Source organism: Macaca thibetana, chromosome 11, assembly GCF_024542745.1.
Source record: "Macaca thibetana thibetana isolate TM-01 chromosome 11, ASM2454274v1, whole genome shotgun sequence".
NCBI lineage: Eukaryota > Metazoa > Chordata > Mammalia > Primates > Cercopithecidae > Macaca > Macaca thibetana.
Window position 1 is genome coordinate 92,961,208 of NC_065588.1, and position 16,699 is coordinate 92,977,906.

General features: G+C 36.5%; 1 protein-coding gene across 2 annotated transcripts in view; it reads left to right on the plus strand.

Moving 5' to 3' along the window:
• Positions 1 to 16,699, plus strand: part of CFAP54 (cilia and flagella associated protein 54) — a 382,780-nt gene that overhangs the window by 137,174 nt on the left and 228,907 nt on the right. The window contains exons 33-36 of one of the 2 annotated variants that reach the window (XM_050749308.1): positions 3,666 to 3,896; positions 7,326 to 7,468; positions 9,298 to 9,479; positions 11,029 to 11,256. In XM_050749308.1, the coding sequence (XP_050605265.1) occupies positions 3,666 to 3,896; positions 7,326 to 7,468; positions 9,298 to 9,479; positions 11,029 to 11,256 (784 nt within the window). The remainder of the gene's footprint in view (positions 1 to 3,665; positions 3,897 to 7,325; positions 7,469 to 9,297; positions 9,480 to 11,028; positions 11,257 to 16,699) is intronic. The other variant, XM_050749309.1, reaches the window with a different exon arrangement.

A 16,699-nucleotide genomic window follows, 5' to 3' on the forward strand; every position in this document is an offset into this window, starting at 1 on the left:
GATAACCTCTATCCTGAGCCTAGCTAGAGGCTCTACCCTGAGTCGCCTCCTAAGCATAGACTTACGTATGTTCCACAGGGACTTTCTGTGAGTAACACATTTCTTTCACTCTGGAAATTCCAAGGGTTTTAAGATCTCTGTGCCAGAAACCAGGGGACAGGTACCAGATATGTGTTTGTAGTATACCACACCATACCTGCACATTTTTACCAACGGATTCAATTTCTTTGAGATTACTATGTCTCTTTGAGTCTGTAATCTTTTTTTTATACTACTGGCTCTAAAGCAAGTCTCAAGAAATTTCAAGTAATTGGAATCATGTGAACCGTATTTTATTTCAATGCAATTAAGATAGAAACCAGTTTTTGAAAAGTTAACCAAAAAGATTCTATACATTTAAAAATCTGAAGGAGAAACAGAGAAATAATTAATGAGGAAAGATTGAAATTACATTCACATGTTGCATAACATTTTTATCAATGATGGACTGCATGTACACTGGTGGTCCTATACAATTATAAAATCATATTTTCACTGTACCTTTTCTATGTTTAGATGTACAAATACCATCATGTCATAATTGCCTACAGTGTTTATTATCCTAGTCTGCTATAGAGGTTTGTAGCCTAGATGTGTAGTAGGCTATACCATTTAGGTTTGTGTAAGAACACCCTATGATGTTCAAACAACAATAAAATCACCTAACAACACATGTCTCAGAATGTATCCCTGTCATGAAGTGACACACACTGTACAATGGTAATTTTAAAACAAAGAACTTGCTAGAAGTATGGTTGGGATTGCTTTGAATCCAGAAAACATGAACATTTAAGTTTTCTTCTAGCCATCTTTTAGCTGCATCATTTTATATATACATATATATGTGTGTATATATGTGTGTGTGTATATCTACCTATCTATCTATCTATCTATCTATCTGTCTGTCTGTCTATCTATCTATCTATCTATCTATCTATCTATCTATCTATCTATTTATTTTTTGGTCACCCAGGCTGGAGTTCAGTGCTACCATCATAGCTCACTGCAGCCTCAAAATCCTGGGCTTAAGCAATCCTCCTACTTCAGTCTCCTGAGTAGCTAGGACTACAGACATGTACCACCACGGCTGGCTAAATTTTATTTTTTAATTGTAGAGACAGGGCCTTGCTATGTTGCCCAGACTGATCTTGAACTCCTGAGCCCAAGTGATCCTTCTGCCTTAGCCTCTCAAAGTGCTGGGATTACAGGCATGAGCCACTGCACCTGTCCTGCATCCTACAATTTTTTACTAAAAGTGTTTTCATTCTCATTTAGTTCTATATGTTTTTAAATTATCTTTGTAATTTCTGCTTCCTGTGAATAGATCTTACATATCTTTGCTTTGATTAATTTCTAGGTATGTTTTTGAAGTTACTGGGAATGATTCTTTTAGAACTCTTTGTTTATTGACGATATGTAGAAATAGAGTTATTTTTGTATATTGACTTTCCAATCCTTTTCCCCTTTTCCTTTTTCTTCCTTATTATTCTGGCTAATCCCATCAATACAATGCTAAAACAAAAGTGATGTTAGTGGGCATATTTGTCTGATTCCCATTTCATAGGGAACACTTTCATATTTTCAACATTTTAGCATTGAGAATGGTATTTGTGGTAGGTTTTGTTCTGTGGATATTCTTTATCAAATTAACATTATTCTTTATTTCGATTCTCAAATTGCTCTAGATTTGGCTAGCTCTTCAGTTTTTGACATGTTTCCATCATTTCATTGAGCTACTTCTTACCACAAGATGTTCGTCTTGTACACACCTTGTACAGCCCTGGAGTCAAGTGATTTCTTTTAGTGAGAAGTGGTATTTAGAATCTAAGTTGTGAGGGCTACTAATGTGGCTTTGCTTCCAGTTCCTCTTGATAGACTGAGCTAGGAAATATATTTGTTCAGGTAAATTTATCTATCTAAATCTATCAATCATCTGTCTAAACATATCTATCTAAATATAGCATTCTCTGTCTCTGTCTGTCTCTATATATATGTATCTAAAACCATAAATTCATTCTAATGCCTGGAATTCCATTTCAAAACCACAGGATACTTTCCAGAGTTTTCTCTTTTTCTAATTGTAACTCTTTTCCCTAATGGTGAGAATCCTGGTTCTGCTAATGTCAATATGCTAGCTCATTTCCTTAAGCTAGAATGTATAGAAGGTAGTTTCAGGATTCCTAAATATTTTTTAATTCAGGTGTTTATCTGCTTCCTCTTGTGGCTTCACATCACTGAGCATTTGTGCTGATTGTCCTTGTGGAGCTCCCTCTCTGTGGGTGTACTCAGACTTGTTGCTCATGGAGACACAAATCAGGTTATTGGAGCACCTTAATGTTAAGAACTGTTCAGATGATAGAGGAAAAGCATCTGTATCCTCTGTGGGCTGGCTGTGAATTCCGTTCCGAGCCACCAGGAGTCTGTCATTCCCTTGCCAAGATACCTGGAGGAAGCCTATCCTGTCGCTGATCTCCCTGAACTATCACACTCTCCGTAGCAAGGAAGTTGCAACCGACTGTTGACTCATCTTGGCCTTTTGAGGAGAATTGATCTACTCACATGGGGACAAGATTGATTTTCATTTTGGAAATTATATTTTTAACTTTCAGGATCAGCTATTAAAAAGATTCACGTTTATTGGGAAACCAGATAACATCACTAAAACCAACTAAACAATGACAAAAAGCCCTAAAATCTTGGATTAAAAGCAAATCATCAATAAACTAAAAAATATTTAGAACTGAGTGATAATGTAAACACTACACAATAAAAGAAAGCTGTCCTTCCTTTCTTCAAATGTTTCCTCCTCTGTTTCAACATCTGCCTGCCTTCTTCCTATCCATCTTTCTTTTCTTCTTGTATGTGTGTGTGTATTGATTTAGATTCTGAACAATATATAAGTGAACAACATAAATCAAGTGGAATGGTGCGGACCAATGGGTTAGCAACATTGCTAACAGAACAAAAAAATTGAAAATATGCTTGGAACAATATGTTCTATAAACAACTATACATGCAAATAGTTGGACTACTTTAAGTTTTGATAGGATGATTTTTAAAAAATGAATATATATTATACTTGAAATCCAAACTATTAGCTAAAATTTGAGTATATTTTTTTCTGGAGTGTATTGAATATGCAGTTATGAAGTCATCTCATCTATATTCAACTGATGTTTTATTTCCTCTAGAGTTTAACTAATGTTAGACAAAATTTTGCTACATTGTTTCTTCCTCAAGGACCAATACAGAGAAATGATTTTCTTGTTTAATATTGAATTTAGTTGATGAATGTGAACATCATATCCTAATTTTGTTGTCTAATCTCAGTGGCCTTTTGGTTATGAAAAAGAAAAGCTCTGTTTGGTTTGAGCTGAGGACACAGACTTCAGAGAGGGTTGAAGACAATACATGGTGTCTTTGTCCCTGGTGCTTATCTCTGTGCCTTTTTTTAACCACCCTGGTTCATATTTTTAGCACTGCAGAAATGATAAATAAGCCAGAAACATTTGCATAAGGGCAGTCAAGTGACTTCTTGATGTATTCTTTCTAAATTGGAATGATTCTTCTTTATTAAATATCTGAAAGTTTTTGTGTAATTTCAACACTTCTTTCTCCCTTGGCAGAAATAGGAGAACCAGTGTTAGGAAAGCAGCACAACGATACCTGATAGATTACTTGAATCCTCTAATATTAGGTTATGTTAAAAGAAAGAGGTTCCATCGTGTATCACTTGAAGAGATGCCCTGGAGAGCTCAGATGAACCTGTATCTAGCAGGTGCACACTTTAACCTGGTTTTACAAAAGCTAGGGGAGCGTACGAAGATGAAATTTGGCTCTTCACATATGATGGTCAGGTATAGTATATTATTGATGAAAAATACTGTTTTAGTTTCATGAACATGGATTATATTTGTATGTTCAGAGCTCCAATGGTGCTAACAACTTGAGGTTTACAGAGTACTTCTCATCTTTATACTGGCTGTATTAGTTTGTTTTCACACTGCTGTAAAGAACTTTCCGAGACTGATAATTTATAAAGGAAGGAGGTTTAGTTTGACTCACAGTTCCATTGGGGAGGCCTCAGGAAATTTATAATCATGGTGGAAGGGGAAGCAAACACGTCCTCCTACACATGGTGGCAGGAGAGAGAAGTGCAAGCAGGGGAAATGCCAGATGCTTTTAAAACCATCAGATCTTGTGAGACTCATTATCATGAGAACAGCATGGGGAAAACTGCCCCCATGACTCAATTACCTCCACCTCGTCCTGCCCTTGACACGTGGGGATTTTTACAATTCAAGGTGAGCTTTGGGCGGGGACAGAGAGCCAAACCGTATCACTGACCAGTGGTTTATTTATTAAGTTTTAATCTCAGAATCTTTCCCAATTACATGCTGGATATAAGTGATAATTTGATTACAGCTTGAATATGTTTGTTGATCTAGCTTTCAGTGCAAGGGTAAAATGTAATTCCAAGAGAAGTTTAATATGAATTATAGAATAAATGTAGATATTAGTAGGCATTAGTCAAATGTCTATTTTATAGAGGCATAGTTTAAGCCTCTATAAACAGAGGTCGTATTTACTCATCCAATGTCAATTTTCTATCATTTACTCAATAGACATTTTTAAGCTCTTACTGAGTGTCTTTGGCTAAGTGCTGTGGGAGATAAAAATAGAAGATACATACATAATATGGAATACTTTGTAGCCATTAAAAGGATGATGTAAAGTCACACATTAAAAAAAGAATACTTATTGAGTACCTATTAGATACAAGGCACTGAGCTAGGTGCAATGGCTATACAAAGATGAACCAGATATACTAATTAGGGTCTCATAGGGTATGTCACAAATGCTCATGAATAGCTTGTAATGAATGGTAAAAGGGAAGTACAAATCCAATCTTCTTTATTATTGGAAGAAGGCTTTTCCTCTAGATTGGAACTAGCAATACACGTTTCATAGGGAGGAGCCACTGGGCCTGGGTCTTGATGGATAGGCAAGGTTTAGAAATGTGCAGAGAAGGAAATAGTCATTCTCAATAGTTGGAAGAACATGAGTCAGAGCCCAGGTAGAAAACACAGGATGCGAACCCCAAATAGTCTGACCACAATCTAGGGTGTATGAAAGAGAGTGGTGTGAAATAGTTAGAAAAGGAGGCTGGGACTAGATCATGGTGGGTCTTAAATGTCTATTAAATCTGAGCATTATTTTACATACAGTAGAAGATTATTGAGGGTTTTTGAGCAGGGCCATGATAAAAATATCTCTGGCAGCAACTTACCAAGTAGATTGGAGGAAGGAAAGACTGGAGACAAGACATGAATTAGATGGTATTTATTTCAGTAATCCAGTGAGGAAAAAATGCAGGTTGAAACTCACAATCAACTTGGTCCCAGTTTCTGTTTCTCCAGATTTTGGTTAAACTCACTACCAAACTGAACCTTTGCAAAAATGTCTCCAGATAGACCATTTTCCTATGTGGGCTAGACCAGACTGGCATTTAAGAAACAGTTAGTTTGCCTGACTGACTTTGAAGGCATTTGGCAAACGAAGCCCTTCAGAGGGCAATGACAGGGAAAACAGTTCAGAACAGATGGGCTTCCTTACCCTTCTCTGAATTCTGAGAAGTCACTGGGCTCCCAATTGTACATGACCCTTCATGCATGATCACTTGGCAACACAATAACACAATGATCAAATTTGTGTCAGGATAACTTGGTGCTAACTTGGATTTTGTTAAATCTGTTAATATATACTCAGTATTTGTTATTATTTTATTTTCCATAAATTATTGGGGTACAGGTTGTATTTGATTACATGAGTAAGCACCCATCACTTGAGGAGTACTGCACCATATATGTTGTCTTTTAAACCTTACCCCCATCCCACTCTTCCCCCCAAGTCCCTAAAGTCCATTATATCATTCTTATGTCTTTGCATCCTCATAGTTTAGCTCCCACATACCAGTAAGAACATATGACAATAGTCTCCAATCCATCCAGATCATTGCAAATGTTATTAGTTCATTCCTTTTTATGGCTGAGTAGTGTTCCATCATATCTATCTATCTATCTACCTATCTATCTATCTATCTATCTATCTATCTATCTATCTATCTATCTATCTATCTATGTCTATCTATCTATCTATCTATCTATCTATCTATCTATCTATCTATCTATCTATCTATGTCTATCTACTATCTATCTATCTATCTCTGTCTATCTCTGTCTGTCTGTCTGTCTGTCTATCTATCTATCTGTCTATCTCTCACAATCTCTTTATCCACTCGTTGATTGATGGACATTTGGGTCGGTTCCATGATTTTGCAATTGTGAATTGTGCTGCTATAAACATGCATGTGCAAGTTTCTTTTTTGAATAATGACTTATTTTCCTCTGGGTAGATAGCCAGTAGTGGGATTGCTGAATCAAATGGTAGTTCTACTTGAATCAGTGTTATTTCTTTTTTAAAATAAGGTCTAAGCGTTAAACAAACTTGCATCAAAAATAATGAATAATGAATATAAACTTTTTATTATTTTTGATGCAAGATTGTTTAATGCTTAGACCTTATTTTTAAAAAGAAACGACGGCCGGGTGCAGTGGCTCATGCCTGTAATCCCATTACTTTGGGAGGCCAAGGCAGGTGGATCATGAGGTCAGGAGATTGAGACCATCCTGGCTAACATGGTGAAACACTGTCTCTACTAAAAATACAAAAAATTAGCTGGGCATGGTTGTGGACGCCTGTAGTCCCAGCTACTCTGGAGGCTGAGGCAGGAGAATGGCATGAACCCAGGAGGCGGAGCTTGCAGTGAGCTGATATCACGCCACTGCACTCCAACCTGGGTGACAGAGGGAGACTCCGTCTCAAAAAAAACATAAGAAATAAAAAAAAGAAATGACCTTAATCATGGAAACATTGCTCCATGTAGTAATCATTGTCACTGAGTTCTGTTCAAATCAGGTGGTTTTAAGTTGAAATAAATTGTTCTTTCAGAGCTTACAGAGTGGGCACAGATATTTTTATTTCCATTTTCAAGGGCCCTTTCAGAGAAATATATATTGATGTTAAAATTCCTAAGAGCGAAATTACATTGTATAATTTTAAAAGTTAATGAAAACATGTTGGGCTTTGATTAAGTGCCAAAATCCTTCATGATTTAAAATTTGGGAGTACTCACAAATGTTTTAAAATAAAAATAGATTGCATTTGACAGTTTTAATTCAATTTTGCTTATATTGTTTTTTAATGTGATTTTTCCTCCCTTGCAGTTTCCGATCATTTGATCCTAACATATTCTCACTGTATAATTCAGGAACAGTATTACCAACAAGAAAATTGACTGTAGAAAATTATAAAGCAATGCTTGATTTCCTCCTTACAGCCAAAAAAAGAAAGGCCAACTTACCATCAGGTAAAATAAACACGTTAGTTTATTATCAAGTTACCTCTAGATTTTTATTCACTAAACAACACAACACACATACACATCGTGGACACACAAAGGTATACACACAGTTTTCCAGAGGACCAGCAATTTAGTTGAGTTTTGATATTTTGTAGGAGATTCTTGTTTGCTCTATTTTTAAAAATTTCTAGTTTTATGATATTACATATATTTGGAAATATCTATTTTGTATTTTAACCTTAGCCAATTTGATTGTTCAGCAAATATAATGTTTTAAATTAAATATTTGTAGCCTTTGGTGGTTCAAGATAGGTGAAGACTTTCTACAAACATACTCCTACAAGCAGGCACCCAAACTATCATGAAAGCTGATTTTGTATTCAGGGGAATCCACCATTGCCCTAGGATTTCCAGCCAGCATCTTTCAAGAAAGCTCCCTTTAAGATGAATGAAGCCTTGTTATCTAGTCAGGTGACAGGGGCCTCCAAAATGTAGAGACATGCAATGCAGGTAAACAGGGTTTTTTTTTTTTTTTTTTTTTTTTTTTTGAGACAGAGTCTCGCACTATCACCTTGGCTGGAGTGCAGTGGCGATCTTGGCTCACTACAACCTCCGCCTCCTGAGTTAAAGCGATTCTCCTGCCTCAGCCTCCCAAGTAGCTGGGATTACAGGCGCATGCCACCACGCCTGGCTAATTTTTTGTATTTTTAGTAAAGACGGGGTTTCACTATGTTGGCCAGGCTGGTCTTCAATTCCTGACCTTGTGATCCACTTGCCTCTGTCTCCCAAAGTGCTGGGATTATAGGTGTGAGCCACCATGCCTGGCCAAAAACAGGGTTCTTGATCAGGGTGCACTCTGGAAACTGTAGTCTGACAAACCTGACTAATTCCCACACCCTTTTCCTGCAAAGATGGTAGAACCTGGACACTTTCTAACCAATGATATGGTTCATTTCACAAATAAAAATTTATTTCTAATACCTTTAGGCTCTGACAGACTCACTTATATAGACCTTTAGTAATGACATTTTAAGTGCTGTGGGATTTATTGCCAACTAGAGTTCTTGGTATGCCAGTTAACTGCCCCAGGAGTGTTAATTTATGTTTGAGGTACTTGGCATGCTTTCTGATTTCTTCTAGGATATAGATTAGACTTCACAGGTATGTGCATATCAACTGTGTATAGTGAAGTATTTGAAAGTGAATTCCATAGCCATAGAGTCTGATTTTTGAATATAGATTGTAGGATATAGTTTCTTGAGTTTTTTTTTTTTTTAAACTGGCTCTCTACCTAAGACCGACCATGAAATTGGCAATGAAATATTTTGCTACCGAGACTTACTGTCTAATGCAGGGTTCTAAGAGGAAGTTGGTGGCAGGAGAAAGCCTTCTTTTTTATGCCACACCAACAGGGGAATGCATGGCTGAGGTTGCTGCACTGCCTAACTCCAGAGGTGCAGCTCACTTTCTGATATATGTGTCTTAGGAATGGCCTGTTTGGGAGGAAATGAAAGGACAGTGGTATTTTCTATTGTTCCCTTCAAAAAACATGTACATTCCTACTTCTGCATTGTTCCTTTTGCCATCGACTTTGTCTGAAATGACGTTCTCTGTATTTGCCCATGTAGCTAAATCATGCCCATTCTTTAAGACCCAAATGTCTCCTTCTCTAGAAACTTTCCCTGGTTCATTGTATCTCTGATCATCTTGTCCTTTCTCGAAATTTGTGTACCATTTGTTACCTGAATTACTCATTTGATCCTTATCACCTACTGTGTTTTCGGGAACTTAATTCTATGTTTTTAATCATGTCGTATCTTACTTTTGTACTGTAGATGCTGAAGAATTTTCTACATTTATTAATTCCAAAATGAGTGATGAAAATATGTCCAAGATGCAAACAGTTTATGACTCAGACTCTCAATCAGGTTCTAGTGCTAAAGAAAAGGACCGAGGAGCAAATTTGTGTGTAATGGATCATTTTATGAAAATCTTTTTATACTGCAGGAGAGCAATGGTAATGCAATCTTTCTTGTTTGCAGTGTTGTAGACAGAAATTTCAGCCCATGAACTTGGGCGTGTAAGATACACTGTGTTTATTTTCTTACTATACATAATTTTAGTTGTGACTTTGAGACCTCATCTTGCTGGGTGAGCCTAAGTCACTTTTGAGGTGTACCTGCAGTGATACTGAGGGCATGTGTTTTCCAGTTGTCAGGCAGAGTGGGGAAGCTTCTTTAGTCATTGTCATCCATCCACCCAGAGCCCAGGTGGCCTTTGTCCCCGTTCATGCAGTTCCTATGAATATGCATGCACCTCTCTGCCGAGACTTGGGGTTCTCTCATAATGCAAGGGGTTCCTCTATGGGGACTTGATCTCTCTTGGGGGTACCATAGATCTCTCTCTTCTTTCTAGCACAGGGAAAGATCTTTCTAGGCTACAGGAGAACCCTGCCCCTGCCCCCGGTCTCCTTCTTCCCATTACTTCCATGTTCTCTCAAATGCTTTTCTTTCTTTTTCTTCTTAAATATTATATGAGACATGATTAAACCCAGAATTGGAATTGTTAGCTACAGAGAAATCAGTTTCTTGTTTTCATGGCAGGAAGGGCATATACTTTAAACTCCTCAAGAGGTAAGGAGAAATCTGTCCTTTCTAGATAAGAAAGGAAGACAGGTTCTCATGTGCCCCATGGAGTGGACAGTGATTTTTACATAATGTAATGTAAACCTGGATCACCTGCTTTGACCATGAGCATTGAATCCTATCCTGGCCTCCAGCTTCAGGGCCCTGTAAGAACTGGTCCTGAACACCTTGCAGAACTCAGCTCCTCTTACCTTTGCTGTTGTTTAGCCCACTCCCATGGGTCAGCAGTCTTGAAAGCACTTAGTTTGTTCCATCCTCAGCCCTCAGTTTCACCTTGCTGTTCCCTGAGCCTCAAATGTTCTTCTCCACCCAACACCCTCACTGCCACTTTCACATGACTTGTTCGATATTCAGACGTTTGCTTAAATGCTACCTCATCAGAGAGGACTTCTTTCCTGACCACCTTGTCTAAAGCAAACTGTCCTGTCATGCTCTGTCAGGTTCAAACTAATTTCTGCTTTATTTTTCTTTATAAAACTTCTTATTGCTTGAAATTATGCTTTCATAGGTCTACTTTTCCAGTGTCTGTCTCCCGAAATGAACAGAAGCAGTGTGGGGGCAGACTCAGTTTCCCTTGCTCGCTGCTGAATTCCCAGCACCTAGAACAATGGGATTTTTGGAGTCAGATGACTCCAAGTCAGATGACCTTCAGCAAGTTATCAGTGCTGAACCCATGGCTCCATTTCCTCATCTGTAAATTGGGTAAAATACTGGTACCTAGTACACACTTACTTATGGAAATTTTTGTTCGAATTAAATGAGATAATACATATAATGGTGTCTAACTCATGTAAGTGACGCTAACAAATGATGTTAGTTATTTTTACTACTGACGTATAATATTTGAAAAAAGATGAAGTTTGTTCAGAGATCTCTAACTTTTGGAACTTTGAGGTCTTTTAAATTTTGTGTTTGTCATAGGTTCTTGCTCATCGTGGTGGCTATTGGACTCTGCTTCAGAACTGCTGTCGGGCCTTATGGAACTTTACTCAGGAACTACAAATAATTCTTAAACAGGCAGTGGATCTTGATAAAACATTTCCTATTAGCCAAGATGGTTTCCTCTGCACCTCTGTTTTACCATTCTATTTGGGAGCAGAATTACTTATTGACATGTTAATACAACTACAAAATACCAATTCTATTAAGGTAAGGACAGTTTGGTAATTATTTTTATTATGTTCAGCTAAAAATATCATTGTACTGTGCATCTCAGTATAAGTAGAAACTGACATTTTTCTTGATTTCTCATTTGGTTTGTCTGCATTTCATTTGCTTCTCGTTATAATTTTGTTTACAATATATAACTCGCATTCATGTTAACTAACAATAGCTTAGCCTGAAAATTTAGTTTGTTATAGGGAAGGGAAAGTAACATTAACTGAACTCCAGCCCCTACATAAATTAGCCTTAATGCACTTAATCCTTATAACTTTTTTTTGCCAGATAAAGAAATAGATTCCAAGGAAGATCACGTAGCTTGAATAAAAAAGATGTGATCGGTTGATCTTTATTCCACTGCTTCTCTGTCCTGTTCTATTATTCTGGTCTGCTAGAATTTACAGCCATTTAACATTTATCACACTGTAGTTTAAAGCATGGAAATAAAATGGAAGTAATATAAATAGAATGTAACCTAAACACATTGAAGATTAGTAAACACATACACACGATGCACCATGAGGCTTATAACATTTCTAGAGGAAAATATTTGGCAATAGCAGAAAAGACAAAGAGGGCAAATTATTAAGGCTGTTACACTTTATATAAAGTGGCACAATATTAACTCTAAGTGATAAGGATGTATTTGATGATCCCTTGAGTAACTAGTAAAAAGGAGATATAGCTGAAAAGTCAATGAAGTAAAAGGGAAGACTAAGTAATGCTCAATTAAGTCAAAAGAAGGCAGGGAAGAAGGAACAGAAGAACACAAAACATGGGACAAAGAGAAAACAAGTAGAAAACATTCACTCTAACTCAATAATATCAATAACTATATTTAATATAAGTGGATTAAAGATGCCAAATAAAGGGTAGAGATTGTCTGACTGGATAAAAAAGCAAGACACACGTACCTGTCTACTAAGAGAAGCACTCTGAATATAAATAAACAGATAGATTGAAAATAAAAGTATGGAAAGAGATATACCATGAAAACAGTAAAGATAAAAAAGCTGGTGAGTCTATATTATTAGACAAGGTAATATAAATCAAGGAGCAAATGAGAGATAAAGAGGGACATTTTGTGTTAAGAAGAGCATCAGTTAATCAGGAAAACATACCAATCATAAATAGGTATGCATCTGATAAGAAAAATTCAAAATACATTCTGGACATCCAAAGCTTGAAGAACTTCCTGGATGATAAACACATTGATGTGTCAGGAGGGTGACATGCACTGATTCCACAGGGAGAGGGCATGGAAGCTCTGTGTCAGGGACCCTCTCAGACTTCACCCCATGTACCTCTTCACTAGGCTGTTCCTGAGTTTTCTTTGTAATAAAACTGTACTTTAAGTACAGTGCTTTCAGTGAGTTCTGTGAGTCATTCTAGTGAATTATCAACTTGAAGGGGCTATGGAAATCCATGAATTTATAGCTGGTCGGTCAGAAGATTAGGTGACCGGAGATTTGTGGCTGGTATCTGAAGTGAGGGCAGTCTTATGGAGGCTGGAGCCCTTAAACCTGTGGAGTCTGATGCTAACTCTGGGTAGTTAATGTGAAAACTGTGGTACAGTAAACCCAGGTGGAATGGAAACAGAGCACAAGTGCACATGGTGTGTTCACCAAGATGGGTCATATGCAGAGGCAAAAATAAGTCTTCAAAAATGTAAGACTGAACTCTTGAAGAGTATATTCTTTGATCATTACAGAATTAAATTATAAATGGATTGCCATAATATAGGAAGAAAAATCTCCAATTATCTGGAAATTAAATAATACAATTCCAAATATCCCGTGAGTCAAAGAAGAAAACATAAGAGAAATTAAAGAATATTTGAAACTAATAATAACACATCAAAATGTATGGCATTCAAATGAAGCAGGGCATAGAGGGAAATTTATAGCTTTAAATGCTTAATAACATATAACATCAATTATCTAAGTGTTTATACGTAGAAAAAGAAGAGCAAATTAAATCTAAACTAAAGAGAAGAAAGGAAATAATAAAAAGAAATAAAGGAATTTATAAGAGCAGAAATCAATTAGATAAATATAAAGCAAAAACAATAAAGTCAAAATTTGATGTTTTAAATTTAAAATTATTAAATCTAGTATACTCAGAAATACTGATGAAGAACAAAAGTGAGAAAAGCACAAATTACTCGTATTAGTAGTGGAGGAGGGATATAAGTACAAATCCTATAGATATTAAAAAAAGGAAATATGATCAATTTTTGTTAACAAATTTGATAGATGAAATGGACATATTTATTGGAAAGCACAACTTAATCTGACACAAGAAGAAACAGAAAACATGAATTGCCCTAAATATACTAACAAACTTGACTTCATAATCAGAAACCTTCACATAAAGAAAATTCCAGACCCACAATATTTCTCTGGAAAATTTGAGCAAACACACGTGGAAGAAATAATAAATTTTATACCAATGATTTTTATTTGTGAAAATGTATGGGGTATATGAGAAAATTTGTTACATGTCTACAATGTGTTGTGATCAAGCCAGGGTATTCAGGGTGTCCATCACCCAAGTATAGTACAGTTTTGTAAAGTACAGTCATCCTCCTCTATCAAACATTGCATTTATTCCTTTTATCTTACTGCTCCTTTAACTCACTTGTCTTCATCCTCTCCTCTCACCTTTAGCCCCCACCCTTCCCAGTCTTTGTTATCTACCTTTTCAGTGTTAACCTCCATATGCTTACATTTTTTTAGCTGCCACATATAAGTGAGAGCATGCAATATTTGTCTTTTTGTGTCTGGCTTATTTCACTTTTTTTTTTTTTTTTTTTTTAAGAAATGAGACCAGCTTAACCCTAACAGATATCAACTAGAAAAGTGTGAACTAATATCCCTCATGAACATAGACACAAAACTTTTAAATGAAATGTTAGCAAATCAATTGTAGCAATATACAGAATATGCAAATGATGATATAATATATAAAATATATGCAAATGATGATCAAGTAGGGTTTATCCCAGAAATTAAGGCTAACATTTGAAAATCAATCAGGCCAGATGTGGTGGCTCATGCCTGTAATCCCAGCATTTTGGGAGGCCGAGGCAGGCAGATCACCTTTGGTCAGGAGTTCGAGATCAGCCTGACCAACATTCTTTTTTTTTTTTTTTGAAAAAGCTGTAGGCTTTATTGAGCAGAGAGTGAAAGTACAAATCTTCCACAGTATGGGAGGGGTCCTGAATGGGTAGCCAGAGTTAGATTATACGATTGCCTTTTAAACTCTTTAAAGTGGGAAATACATATAGCAGGAAGATGTTACCAGAATGAGAAACAAAGGCGGTAAATTATTTTGTGACATGTCTTAGATTTTGAGGAAAACCGGAATTGCAACTTAGGTTTTATCTACTTTATGACCTTGCAGCGGCATGGCAAAGGAGACAGGATCTTACAGGACTGTACAAAGTATGTTTGCAAGAAATTGAAATTGGGAGTATAGATAAGGTCCACTGGTCACAGAAAAATGGGCAGTTAACATTCCTATTACTTTAGTTTCGGGGGAGGGGGAAGGGAGAGAGGACACAGGGAAACTTACAGCAAAATTTTTGCTGTTTATAGCTTTCTTGGGGAAGAAAACACATGCACACATCCTGGTGTTAGGAATATTTTAAGCATATATCTTCAATATTATTCATCCAGGACTGAAGTAAGTCGTGATGCAGGAAATGAGTGAGTTTCACAGCTTTCTGAGCCCCTACTCAACCCAGGAAGCCCAGCTGGCACCTCCTCTCAGTCCCCCCTCTAAACAGGACTCCCAACTGCTGTTGAGAACTGGGTGGCACAGCCTGACCAACATTCTGAAACCTTGACTCTACTGAAAATACAAAATTAGCTGAGTGTAGTAGTGCATGCCAGTATTCCCAGCTACTCGGGAGGCTGAGGTAGGAGAATCACTTGAACCTAAGAGGCAGAGGTTGCAATGAACCAAGATCACGCCATTGCACTCCAGCCTGGGCAACAAGAGTGAACCTCCATCTCAAAAAAAAATTAATCAATATAATTCACCATATTAACAGGTGATATGGTTTGGCTGTGTCCCCACCCAAATTTTATCTTGAATTCCCACGTGTTGTGGGAGGGACCTGGTGGGAGGTAATTAAATCTTTCCCATGCTGTTCTCGCGATAGTGAATAAGTCTCATGGGATCTGATGGTTCAATAAGGGGGAGTCTCCCTGCACAAGCTTTTTCTCTTTGCCTGCTGCCATCCATGTAAGATGTGACTTGCTCCTCCCTGCCTTCTGCCATGATTGTGAGGCCTCCCTAGCCATGTGTGAATATGTCTTTATCAGCAGCGTGAAAATGGACCAATACAACAGGATAAAGGAGAAAAAGTATATGGCCTTTGATGTAGATGCATCAAAAGCATTTGCAGACTTTAGTGTCCATTCATGTTAAAATCACTCAGCAAACGAGGAATGTATAATTTTTTCAAACTGATAAAAGAGTATATACAGATAACATAATGCTTAATGGTGAAATGTTATGAACTTCTTTGTAAGAATGGGAACAAAGCAAGGACGTCGGCTCATAGCATTTTTATTCAACATCATGCCAGAAATCCTGGCCAGTGCGATTAGTCAAGATAAAGAAACAGAAGGCACACAGATTAGAAAGGAAGAAATACAACTGTTTTTATTTGTGAATAACATAATTTTTTACATAGAGAATTCTAACTCTTCAGTGTTCTACAAAGCAATGATTAGAACTAAAAAAAAAAGTAAGATATAAGGTCAATATACAAAAATAAATTGTATTTCTGTATACTAGCAGAAAATAATGAGAAAATGAAAACTTAAAAATAATTTCACTTAAAATATCATCCAAAGTATCAGTATCTAGAAATATGTATAATTTACACAATATTTCTACATTGATAACTATAAGACATTACAAAAAATTAAAGAAGACTTAAATAAATGAAGAGACATATATTAATATAAATAAATCTATTATTCCCAATTTGATTTGTCAATTCAGTGAAATCTCAATGAAAATTCCAATAGGCATTCTTTGGTGTATAAATTGACAATTCATTTTAAAATTTATAAGCAAATGCAAAAAAATGTGAATGGCCAAAAAAATTTTTTTAAAAGAACAAATTTGGAGGACTTACTATATATATATATGATATCAAGGCATACTAAAGCTACAGTAATTAAGAGAGTATAATACTGACCTAAAGAGAGAAATATATCAATGCAACAAATAAAGAATCTGAAAATAGACTCATACATACGATTTTTTTCCACCAAAGAAGTCAAAGCAGTTCAGAGGTTTCAAAAAGAAATGTCAACTCTAGGACCTAGATTGTTGCCTTTAAAAACCATGTATCACTAAAGGAAACAGGGCTTCTTTGGGAAAAAAAAAATGCTTGACTGCCTTACCTCCT